The sequence below is a fragment of the Musa acuminata genome, chromosome BXJ1-7, assembly GCF_036884655.1.
Source record: "Musa acuminata AAA Group cultivar baxijiao chromosome BXJ1-7, Cavendish_Baxijiao_AAA, whole genome shotgun sequence".
Classification (NCBI taxonomy): Eukaryota; Viridiplantae; Streptophyta; class Magnoliopsida; order Zingiberales; family Musaceae; genus Musa; species Musa acuminata.
The window spans coordinates 4,388,036-4,400,994 of NC_088333.1; the positions used below are offsets into that span (position 1 = coordinate 4,388,036).

At 46.2% G+C, this 12,959-nt stretch overlaps 2 protein-coding genes across 2 annotated transcripts; both read left to right on the top strand.

Annotated features, from left to right (window-relative positions):
• Positions 1-3,717: 3,717 nt before the first annotated feature.
• On the top strand, positions 3,718-5,355 carry LOC135679860 (PTI1-like tyrosine-protein kinase At3g15890). Its single transcript, XM_065193841.1, has 4 exons — positions 3,718-4,040; positions 4,119-4,263; positions 4,348-4,610; positions 4,688-5,355. Exons 1-4 carry the CDS (start codon positions 3,985-3,987, stop codon positions 5,175-5,177), a joined length of 954 nt encoding a protein of 317 aa, XP_065049913.1. The 5' UTR covers positions 3,718-3,984; the 3' UTR covers positions 5,178-5,355.
• A 4,035-nt stretch (positions 5,356-9,390) lies between these two features.
• LOC135678345 (protein SHORT INTERNODES 1-like) lies at positions 9,391-11,237 on the top strand. The gene is made up of 2 exons (XM_065191042.1): positions 9,391-10,464; positions 10,658-11,237. The coding sequence occupies exons 1-2, from the start codon at positions 9,882-9,884 to the stop codon at positions 11,038-11,040; spliced, it is 966 nt and encodes a 321-aa protein (XP_065047114.1). The 5' UTR covers positions 9,391-9,881; the 3' UTR covers positions 11,041-11,237.
• Positions 11,238-12,959: the final 1,722 nt, after the last annotated feature.

The window sequence follows — 12,959 nt, forward strand, 5'->3', positions numbered from 1 at the left end:
CGGTCATAGGTTACTCGAGAGGGACATTGTGATAACCGGATAGACTGGTGTGCTGTATACCCGTCCATATGATGGATGCAGCTGGTCTCATAGCTACTCATGTAGGGACACTAGGGATACAATACAGGTGCTCATTGGAGAATGAGTTCACTGATTGATCCGCTTACGGAATGCTGGATGGTTGATGATGCCTTATTGTCAGACAGCGATTCCGTAGTCCTAGTGGTGTATCTGGTCCTTAGACTTGAGACACAAAGGATGTCCTGTATGAGTGCTCCACTCTTTGATACCAGACTTATAGGTTTGGCTGTCCCAGATCTAGTACAACTGGTCATTGGGAGTGGTAGTCGACCTTACGAGGGCTATTGAGTGTCGACAGAGGATCATCCACTCTCGGCGTCATGAGAGGAATATCCCATGTGTTCTTGCTCAGACAAATCCCTGGCCAGGGTCATTCGGGTTGAGAGAGAAAGAGTTCTCCGGGAGAATCCGATTAGAGCGAGACTTGAGTAGAAACCGTATGGGTCTGACAGCACCATGCTCGATATACGGTCTCTGGGATATTAGATAGATGAGGGACTATAGGTACATGGTAATTGAGGACAGATAGGTCTAATGGATTGGATTCCCCTGTATCGTCTGGGGACTACGACGTAGTGGCCTAGTACGTCCGTAGTCGATGAGTCGAGTGAATTATTACAGAGATAATAATTCACTGAGTTAGAAGGAGTTCTGACAAGTATGACTCACGGCCAGCTCGATATTGAGCCTAGAGGGTCACACACATATGGTAGGCATTGCGATGAGTAGAGGTTCGGATATGAGATATCCGACGGAGCTCTTGTCTCATTGGATGCAGATCCAATACCCACTAGGGAATGACCCATTAGGGTTTGACACGGGATCTCTATAAATAGGAGGGATTCACAGCCTCATAGGCTAGAGTTTTTGCTTGCCTTTTCTATTCTCCTCTCCCTCTCCACCTCAGAGTAGGCCTGGAGTTTTGAGGAGCGTCGTCGCAACCCTGCTGTGTGGATCACCGCTAGAGAGGAGGACGCTTGACCTCCTTCACCCTCTCCTAAGGATATGCCTCCTTCACCCTCTCCTAAGGATATGCAAGGAAACAGGGATATACGATCTCCCTAGGTAACACAATCTCTATACGCAGTTTTATGTTTTGCGGATTTTTGCGCATTAATCTTCGCACGACGATGAACATCTTTTTTGGAATCGGGGATTTTTGTTTTCTTGTTCTTCCGCTGTGCATATGATGTCGCCCCCCATTATTTCCCAACACACAATAGTCACGCAGGACTCCCAACAGTATTACCATTCACCACCACCACAATAACCTGACTAAGAAGTTTCAATTAAATCATAATAAACAAATATATAATTAAAATATTAAATTTATATTTTTGATCGTTATTTTTATTTTATTTATGCAGGTACTATCACATGTTATATATATCTTCCAAAGATTCAATATTTTATTTTTATAACTATATAAATTTAATATAAAAATTTTAAATTTAAAAATTAGAATACTAAAAGGTCTAACTACTTGAGGTTAAGGTTAATATGAAATTAACCCATCTCCACTCATCCAATCCTCTTATCCGCACAGTCCATCGGTGTACAGGCCATCTACGTGATCAAGATCTTGAACGTCATCAAGAAGCTCTTGCGGCGGTGCCGATCTGGCTCTTCCGGTGCGGCCGACGGCCGCTTCAGTCGGGAGCGAGGGCAAGCGCGAAGACGCGATCGAAGAGGGAGTAGGCGACCGCGTCATGGAAGAAGGCTTAAGGCGGGGAGCGGAGGGGAGGGGCGGAGAGGAGGACGCCGTCGAGGCGGCGTAGAGCCTATCGCCATAGGAGGACGATGAGATCGGTTCCCGTCGCTGATCGAAATGCTTCGCGAGGCAAACAGAACCGGAAATTAGAAATAAAAATAATAAACATAATAAAAATGTCGTAAAAATGGTATAATGGAGATTCGAAGGGAGGGAGGATCCATGGATTTAATGGCCCATATATTTATGGATAGGCCTATTGACTTAGAGGCTTCATATTATACATATATATATCATCATCAGCTTTATTCTGACCGTGAGAACATCCTAATCCATTTATTAAGATGAGCCATCCAGCTCTGCATGTACGCTGAAGTCACCCTCCCTCTCAATCACGAACCAGCACAGCCCACTCAAATATGACGACACGCAGCACTCCTTCCGCTTTCCATCCACGTCATCTCACACTCAATCCCTCTCTCTCTTTATCCATTAATAATTAAAGTTTAGAAAATGTTGATATTGATGATCCTTAATCACCAAGAACAACACTTGTTAGCATCGGCTGCGAGCTCAAATAGCATTGTCTCAGACAATTCCAATAGATTAACTTCAAGGTAATTAGCACGCATTTTGAAGACAAGTAGTAGCAGATTCACATATATTACGTCCCTCCCACCTGCGATAATCCTTTTTACACACCCAAAAAAAGGTAAAAGGAGAGAGAAATCCAAAAGCCCATTCGTGGGGTTTCTGAACGAGGCGGAACGACGAGGGACGGGAGGGGATGGGAGCGAAGAGTCTAGATCTGATCGGGGGAAGCAAGTCGGGAAGCGATGGCGGAGCGGTACATGGCGTCGTGCCAGCTCTCCGTCGCCCTCATCTCCCGCCTCAGCACCCTCGCCTTCTCCGCCGTCAGCCTCGATCTGCCCGCTGCCGCGGCCGCGGACTCTCCCTCTGCCGTCGCATCCGGCTCCTCCGAGACGGGGACCTCCCGCGGGGCCGTGCGAGACGGCGGCGCCCACCAGCGCCGCTTCGCGTCACCGGGCGGCGAGGGCACCGCCGCGACCCTCGCGGTGGCGGCGATCGTCCGGGGGAGCTGGATCTTCACCGGCAGGAGCGTCGGCGGAGACGGAAAGGTGGTGGCCATGGGATGAGGGATCCGGAAGGAGAAGAGGGATCGCCGAAAAGACGGGGAAGGCGTTTGGGTTCTTTAAATTTAGGGCGACGATAACGTTTAATTTTGGGACATACCCACCGGCCTCGTTTCGATTGGTCATTCGATGCATCGTCCTCGGGCCCACTAAATCGAGCGACCTCATTCAACGTCTTGGCCTACTTAAAAGGATGAGTAAACGGAAGTAGCTGGAGGAACGGTGGGTCCATGACGGAACACGTTTGATACTTCACATCCTAATCGTTGATCCCACCAATTTCATTTGGAACCGTCCATCTCATCCCTCGTTTGCTTCGGTGGACGCGGCTCAGACGATGTTGACTCAACGAAACAGGCTGCCTACATGCTAAACAGCGGGGGCTTTGGAGTTTGGACCCCATGTTATTGGATCAAACTTCACTAGCAAACAGGAGTGGAACTGCATCCATTCATTTTGCATGCTCAAATGCTAGATAAAACTCTTGATTTATGTACAACTGTAGCACCAAAGTTAGACTTGCCATTCTCCAAACTTGAAGAAGTGCGTCGATTAGCAACTAACGGTTAGGGATTTCCCAGAAGCGACAAAGTCAAGGAAGGAGAAGTCTGAAGAAATCTGTGCCGTGAATATTTGATCTTGGACTGTTGACTTGGAACAAAACTGGACGCATCATTCTATGTATGACCTGTTCAATGTTCTGTGTCACAACCATACGAAGTATTAAGATTAATAGGATGTAGTCAGTATCGAGGAGGTAGTCGTGCAGGGAAAAAAGGGTGTCAGACCGCGTCGTAGACGAGTACGGCAAACTTTCTTTGAATCTGTCGAGCAAATCATATGCTGCGTTAGATCCAGAAATGTAGACTAACAAAGAGTACTGAAGAGTTTGACGATACGGAAGCAAGGTTCTCTATATGAGTTCGAAGTGCCTTGAGCTGGCAAATGAAATTGTCCTTAGTGTAGCCTAGCTTTTGCTCTGCTCCTCATCTTCTTAGGATTCCAAGGGCTTCATCTTCTTGAACTCCTAAGGGCTAGATGCTTCAGAGTTGCCTTTGCTGCTTCTCACTTGGCGAACAGGAGGCCTCACGGAGGTACTGCGCCTGTTATATATTTCTATTATTACTATACTTTGTGGCGAGATTTTTCTGATTCTAACTGGTTCTTTTCAGATCGAATGAGAGCCATGGCCATCCTTGGCGAACCTATAGGTTGAGGGAGCTGATCCATGCCACGGAGAACTTTCACCAAGGGAACAAGCTCGGAGAAGGCGGCTTTGGTGCTGTCTACTGGGGTAGAACTAGCAAAGGAGTAGAGGTAAGTGGCTTGCCATCCTTCCACAATTTGTCATGGCTTAGAAACCAGTTTTTGCTTACTTCCGATGCGGAATAAGTCATGTAGATTGCCGTGAAGCGGCTCAAAGCCATGACAGCCAAGGCGGAGATGGAATTCGCCATCGAAGTCGAGATTCTTGCAAGGGTGAGACACGAGAATCTTTTGAGCCTTAGAGGATTCTCTGCAGGCAGAAAGGAGAGGCTGATCGTCTACGACTACATGCCAAACAACAGCCTCCACTGCCATCTCCATGGCCGTCGTTCTGCCGAAGTGCTGCTTGATTGGCGGACGAGGATGCGGATCGCCATCGGAGCCGCCGAAGGACTAGCGTAAGCCGGATCTGAGATATGATCTGATTCGTCTTCTTACGATGAGTGTGAGCATGTCCTGATATGCTTTCTCTCAGGTACTTGCACCACGAGGCAAGCCCTCATATCATACACAGGGACATCAAGGCCAGCAACGTGCTCCTCGACGCAGACTTCTGCCCCAAGGTTGCCGATTTCGGGTTCGCGAAGTTGATACCGGAGGGAGTGAGCCACATGACGACGAGGGTGAAGGGAACCCTAGGCTACCTTGCACCGGAGTACGCCATGCTTGGGAAGGTCTCCGAGAGCTGCGACGTGTACAGCTTCGGCATCCTATTGCTCGAGATCGTGAGCGCGAGGAAGCCCATCGAGAAGCTGTCCGGCGGCGTCATGCGCGACATCGTGCAGTGGGCATCGCCCCTGGCGGCGAACGGTGCATGGGACCGCATTGCAGACCCTCGGCTCGGCGGAAGGTTCAAGCAAGACGAGCTACAGGATGCGGTGGTTATCGCCTTGCGGTGCGCCGATATCAACCCCGAGAACCGACCGACGATGAAGGAAGTGGTGGCGCTTCTGAAAGGTCGGTGATGATGGAGATAGGCATAGGAAATGCTCGAGAGGAAAACCTCGAGAATGGGGTAATGGATGAGCTCCTCTTCCTGGTCCCTGCGTCTGTGGATTGCAGGACACTGATGATGATCGAGTTCGATACACAATTGAAATCATGTAACAAATACGATGATCGAAGGAAAAACTCTTCAATGATCGATATTGGCTGAGTCGATGTTAGAGGATTCAATGCAACACTTTTCTACATGCTTCTAATTAGTTCTTTCCAAACCCTAAGTCTTTGGAAAACCCATCTGAAGTAGTCAACGCTTCCACTCTCCAGAAAACCTATGGACCGAGAAAGCTTCCGCCAGCCAAAATCAGACTGTTCGTTTAAAGTTCACAAAGTCTAAATTAGCTTCTGTAGATTTGCACTGAGTAAGCTGACATAGATGATTCGAGCTTTATGGTGCAAAGTAGATACGGGGATTCAAGACTGGTCTTCCATATGCATCACAGAATCCCAAGTCATTGCATATGTTGCCTAATATCTTTTCTCCGCTCGTGATGGCTTTGACCAAACATCCAGCGTTTAGAAACAGTGCCAATAGTATCAGCTTCAAAAGTCTCTACAAGTTCCAAGAGAAATAGTCCCCTCTCACCTTCCATGTGAACCCTTATCCTGACAGTCAATATCTTCCAATCAAACCTCGACTTTTCAGTATGAAGTTCAGATTGGGGTTGTTTGAATTCCACAAGATATCTGTTAGCTAGACTTGTTTTCCACCATGTTTTTCACCTGCATATATCCAGAGTGAGAGAGAGAGAGAGAGAATGTCCTGCCTCTTGAGCTTCATTGAGTTTTATATTTATATATATCATGTCATTATTTGGAACCAATTCAAGCTGGGCTTGATCCAATTCTAAGTTGTTGCAATGGACTGGATGGCACACTTAGATTGTCTTGCATGGTGCATGGACTCGATGGTTCAGAATGGATCAGGATGAATGAGACAGTAACCTGAAGCTTCTCTCACATTACACCTATGACTCAAATGTTGATCTCTAGGTTGCAATCTAATTTGAACATCTACTTTAAAACTAATCTTGATCATTTGGCACTTAAATTGATGTAAATGAACACAGGCGAAACTAATTGGTTTTTGAATCTGCTAATTAGACTGTCTTATGAGCCTAAACTAACCAGGTCTAAATTTTCTAATAATGCAATCCAAGCTAGGAAAATTGGAAACCTGATTTGAGAAACTCTCTTTCTTTTTATTGTTTTCTTAAATTACTGATGAAGGTGTCCCCTAAAAAAGGTTGACATGACAAATACATATAAACTGAATGACAGAACAGCAACCAACAAATCCCACCAATGTAGCTCTTGACAAGATCCAACATCCAAGTTGCCAAGGAATGTAGATGATGTGAGGAAGAGGAAAAGATGCTAAGCCACTTTGGCCATGTAGTAGAAACCTAATCATGTGCTTGTGCTTGTAGGTTCCTTAGGGTGCTGCCATTTCCTATTTACTTTTAAGAAGGTAGGTAAATTTGAAATGACTCCTAATCTAAGCTTCAGAATCTTTAGGTCTGAAAGTGGGTGTGCCATGGCCTCAAATAATTCGGACAATACTAAGGAAAGAAGGAATCATAAAGCATAGTGGCCATCACTTCCTTTATAAAGAGTCACATGCCTTCTTGTTCAATGTTCATTGTGGCCTCCCAATTGTTTAGGCCCTTCCTACATGTACTCTTCCAACCTAGGCAATACTTTGTCCTTTGGACCTCCATCCTCTCTTGCATTTGATGCTAGTGATGCTTAGTCCATCATCTTATTCGACAAGAACTTTTTCTTTCATTGTTTCTTAGCATCACAATTACTATTGTAAGCGACGTAAGATTCAACTACTCTTCATCACAGGGATCAATTATAAATGTTCAGTTCTTAAGTTTAGAATCTTGCTCGGAGCGATGCAGTGATTTCAACATGCACCAAGTCCATGGGAGTATTTATGTCATGCTGGGTTAGAAGGAGACAAGGCGGATCCAGTGGAGACAAGGAAGATCTGATGAGTGCCCAACAAGATTAGAGAATATAATCCATGGATGAATATAATTATGGCGACTACTGTCACGTAGAAAGGAGAAAGTATACTTACTACATGTGATGGTGGGGGTCCAAATGCCATCTATCTATCTATCTATCTATCTATCTATCTATTATGCTACGTATTGTGGTCTTTTATATATCGAGACTATTATATTGCATTGTTGTCTTGTTAATGGCATGGGAAAGGTGCATGCACACCCCCTCTACTCCACAAGGGAAGGAATCCATGACAATTATCTCATATATATATTGTTGTTATTTGTGAATTACGAGAGACATTGACGCAATTAAAAGAGAGAGAGAGAGAGAGAGAGGTTGGAAAATACTCTGAAGTCGCATATGTTGTAATTATTGCGTTGACTATATATCAAAATCATATCTTTCATGACGACACGGATCTAATTTGATACAGTCACTCCTACTGTAAACTATTGATAGCGAGCGAGAAAACAGGACAACAGCTGTTATTTTCAGGTAAAGTGGTTCGATACATCGAATAGCGATGCAGATTACAGCTATCACCTGAACGGGTGACGCATGCTGTTGATAAGACATTTCGTGCATGATCGGGTACGGGTATCGGATGTCGGATCCTAGCCAAATCCGCCCCGTTGGTTGTGTGAAAACTCGCGTCCAGGTTGCTGCACCACTTTGCCACCATGTAATGGGCTTCACATGCGACGTAGCCACGTATAATTAATGTTCGACAGCGAACTTTTCCTCCTCTTGAGCACCCTTCGTTACCGCGCACGCCTTTCAAAGCCGCGGCTCTCCTGCTCACAGGTTCTTCCTGCTCATGATCCCAATATACTGTTCGTTAGATATAGGGATCTGCGTCCTCCGAATCCCCTCTTCTTCTCTATTCTTCTCCGGCCAACATGTGACACAGAGACGACAGACAGAGAGAGAGAGAGAGAGAGAGGGAGAGAAAAGGTTGAAACAGGGGGGGAGGAAGCACATGGCTCGAGGACGAGAGAGAGAGAGAGAGAGAGAGAGAGAGAGAGAGAGAGAAGACGAGTACACAATTATTGAGTAGCAACGTATCATTCGTAAGGTGGCTCCGCTTGGGTGTTGAGTACCGTTCTAAATGAACGATACAGTTCCGTCGTATCAGCATCGACGATGTGAGAACTGAGACATGATTAATGCGAGCCGATCTTCGTGATGATCGATACTCGACGGTAGAGGTAAGCGAACACAGTGGCTCTCGAGACACAAGGTGTCTGCAAGCCAGAGGAGGTGGTGGTGAGAGCAACAAGTCGTCCACGGAAGAGTGAGTGTAGTCTGGTAGGGGCAAGGTGGCATTCATAATCCAGGAACGAAGTAGCTCGTCCCTCCATGCACAGCTGTCACAGGACCATTCATTCCTCAGCCGACTTGTCTTCTTCAAGCCATACGCTGTCCTTGAAGTTGCTGACAAATCTCCACATGCCTCCATGTCAGATTAACATATAACAGACGCTGCTCATCTCTTCCTTCATATCAACATCTTCTTCAAGGTTGATCGGCCTTTGGTTATAAGTCCTTTAATGTAAGTAACCTGTGGGGATCGAGCTAGAAATGATCAGTAGCATGACTTTTCCCTGCCATGATATTTCATGATGAGATTTAAGCATGATGATGGTGTTATCCACCTGCTTTTCGTTTGGGATGAAGTCCTCTTGCGGACGCAACGATCTGTGCCTTGTTCACTGATTGAAGCTACTAAAACAAGTTGAAGCCTGCAGGAGATGCCTTCGTCCACCAACTACCATATCCAATCTGTCAACTGGGATTCGGCATGCATAGATCGCTAGATTTGCAGATGCGTGGCTGGCCAAGTAACTGGAGACTCTGCTTGTCTTTCTCCTCCGTGAACAGGGGGGATAGGAGGAGGCAGGGCGGGACGACGGTAAAAGTGAGGACGAGCTGTCACGCAAGGGCAGCGGGGTTGAAGGTCAAAATGAAAAACCACGAGCCAACGTCGCGATCTCTGCCACGTGGCTCATTTAAGGCCGTCCATAGATAGAATGATGAGAATTCCTGTTTTTGTGTGCGTTGGTTACCCGTTGTTTTCTTCCCTTCTAAATAATGAGACGCGTGAGACTTTAGAGAGTTTCTAATGTTTAAGAGCAGTAATTATCACAAGCGGAGAGAGAGAGAGAGAGAGAGAGAGAGAGAGAAAGAAGGGTATGGGGATTGGGGAAAGTGGAGGAAGCTGGAAATAGAAGAGAAGGTGGCGAGCAGTAAATGAGGAATCGAGGAGGGCACAGCACAGCCGTCTCCATGGCGGCGTTGCAGCACCGGCTGCGATCCGTCCCCTTAAACTATTGTTTCATTTCGTAATTCAAGAAACGGAAGACTCGAAGAAGAGAAGCAAGAGAGAGAGAGAGAGAGAGAGAGAGAGAGAGAAGAAGACGGCATCATCGACTGCTCCCCTTCCTGCTTCGGCTGCTACGTCTTTGCGCCTGCAGTGACCAAAAAGCAGCGGCCTAAGAAGAAGAAAGAGTGCAGCAGCGCTGCCAGTAACCATTCTTGCGCCTTCTTTCCTCCCTCCTATAATCGCTGTCACGCTTCCCCCAAGATTGCAAGCAAGAGGAGATGAGATGTCATGGATCGGGTGTAACTAATCGAGTGGAGGAGTAGATATGGCGGAATTCCTTCTCGGAGGTGGCGGTGGCAGCCAGCAACATCGCGGAGATCAGCAAGGGGTGATCCCTCCTTCGGAGAGCTTCTTCCTTTACGGCGGTCGCGGAAGCAGGAGCGAGGACGTCGCTTACACCCGAGGCTTCGAGCTGTGGCAGCATCACCAGATCCAGCGGGAGGACCAGTTGTATTCCTCCGCCGGACTCCCTGATGATCTGCCGTCGCTTGCGGGGAGGCCGATGCGAGGAGGCCCGGGCGGTGGCAGCGGCGGGGTGAGTTGCCAGGACTGCGGCAACCAGGCCAAGAAGGATTGCGCACACCTGAGGTGCCGGACCTGCTGCAAGAGCCGCGGCTTCCAGTGCCCCACCCACGTCAAGAGCACCTGGGTCCCCGCCACCAAGCGCCGCGAGCGCCAGCAGCAACTCGGCGGCTTGGTGCAGCACGACGACAGCCATCGCGGGGAGGGCCGAGCTGCGGGCGAGGTAAGCGGCGGCAGCGGTGGCGGTGGCGATACTTCCAAGAGGCCGAGGGAGATCATGGCCTTCGCCGGACTACCAACTGCCATGGCAACCACCACCACGTATGGTACTACATTTTCCTACCACTCCTACGCAGTCCCAAACGCTGTTGTTGTTATCTGCTCCACTGTTCGCAGAATCCTTTGCGTGATCCATTCTTTCTGCTGCACCCATCAAACACCACACGTTCGACGTTCTCTTTCCTTCTTCATAGAACACGAGACGGAAGAATGCGCTGTTTACTTGACTCAATATGGCAGGAGGAAGTCTCGACTCCGACAGCTTACCCCCGGAAGTGAGCGCGGAGGCCGTGTTCCGGTGTGTGCGCGTGAGCCCCGTGGACGAAGCAGACGACGAGTACGCGTACCAAACCGCCGTGAGCATCGGCGGGCATGTGTTCAGGGGCATACTGTATGATCACGGCGCCGACACCGAGTACCCATCCCCGTCGTCATCTCGTTATCAGCTCAACCATGGCGAAGGCTCTTCCTCTCCTGCGGCCGTCGCTGCTGCTGTTATTACTGCCGGGCACCCGGTCATTACTGCCACTGCTGGAGCCACTGAACTGCTCGACCCATACGCGACCCCGCTGAGCGCCTTCATGGCGGGCACTCAATTCTTCCCCCACCAACACAGGCCGTAGCGGAACCCTACAAAAAAGATGAGACCTCTGCATGATCTTTAATGATTTCCTTGTTACTTAATGTGCCTCGTCTGGGATTAAGTGTCTTGTACCATGCGCAATCTTCCTCATCTATTGGCAATTGCGTAAACTTTCGAATAACTTCAAGTTCAATCGATTTAATAAAGCCAAATCCGTATGGACACTCTTTCAACTCCTTCCTCATCAGCTTCTTCTTTTGCTCTTTGACGTTTTGGGTGCTGTGTCTATAGTTCTCCCCAGAAAAAATGGCGGTTTTTATGGGATTTGCCTGATCCGCTCAAGTGTTCGACATGGACATGCGAGCAGCCGCTGCCGCTGCCGCTCTGCAGCAGACCATTGAATCAAGGAAGGTACAACTCGTTTTGAGTTCAATCCAGCGGCCATGCATGCAGTTCCAAGAAGCTTCAAGAAAGTAAGCTTTCCTTCACCTTCTTCTCACTTATGCATTGCTCTCATGACCTGTTTGCTCCATCTCTAAGGCCGGACTGATTCCAAACTTTTTGGAGAGAGAAGAGACATACGCCTGTGGCTCAAGTTAGTAGATGGTATTAATTATGTGCTTGTAGTACCTGTTTATGGGCCAGCGATGGAACTATTGGATTTCCCTTCCGAGGTCGCTGTTTCTTTCTGATTTCTCCCTCTTGGTTAGAATATTCTCTTACAGGCTACTGTTGCAAAACATGCCGATGCTGTAATTGGTGTAGCTTTTCCCTTTCTTTTCTCCTCTCTACTCCTAAGCTAATCTCTTACATGCATGTTTATTACTCTCAATAATTTCCTATGTTCTTCCATCACGTCTATTTATGATTGTTTATAAGCATCTTAAATAAGGGTTTAGCCTTCCTTTAACTCCCATATTTGTTATACTAATTCTAAAGAGTAGCCCATAGAAGAAACCCCATCAGTAAATATGTGGCAAATTTACAGTAGTTCTGAAATTGACAGGATTGGGAGTTTAAGAATGAGTTAGGTTCCTTGATAATGTTAATTGTTCAATCATTTTCATTGATATCTCTCTCTAAAGAAATTAATCAGTCAAGTTCACATCTTATTCTACTTCATGTATCAAATTTCATGATGATGCCTTCAAGATTTGTTTCAAGTGACCAGCTTCCATACAGCATGAAAGCAAACCCTATGATATTCATCTATTAATTTGAGGTTTTGGATATAAGATTTTTCATTTGATAACCCTCAATTAAGTAGTTTTTGATGATGCCATATTTTTCCTACACTCTTTTGAAAATTGAATTTTTTTTAATGTTTTTTTTTTTAGATTTTATAAAGCCAAGGAAGCCTAAATCTCATTAAAAAAAATATAATTGGCATGTTATTGGATTTTTTTTGCTTTAAAATCTTTCCTAAAATTCCATTAGAAGCATCATAGATCTATTTCAGAAGTAAAAGAACATGAATCCAACCTAAGACTAGTGAACTTATAACTTAAATACAAATGCAAATTCTATTAGGAAAACTTATGACAAAAAATTGCAAATTCATAGCAATCATCAGTACTAGTGTTTTCCCTACCAAGATCATTGTTCCATGATTAAAAAGGGTCTAGCAATCATTCATGAATTTGAGTGAGGACATTCTGAAAATTGTATAAGATGCAAAATTAGGATCATAACAAGTAATTCAGTGATTAAGAGCTTTTGGGGTAAAAGCCTAATACATTGCACTTAGCATAAAATGGTTAGTAACATGGAATGCATATACTCATCCTAAATACATACACCTAATGTAGATTCATATGTTCTTTGTAGCTACCACAGACTAATCCCAGTTTAAATTGACAGTTCATCTTGCATACCTCCATATTGCATTGCATAATATTGGGTATTTGCTTCGGTTTTGTTGCTTGAAGATGACTATACTGTAATATAAAGAATGAATTC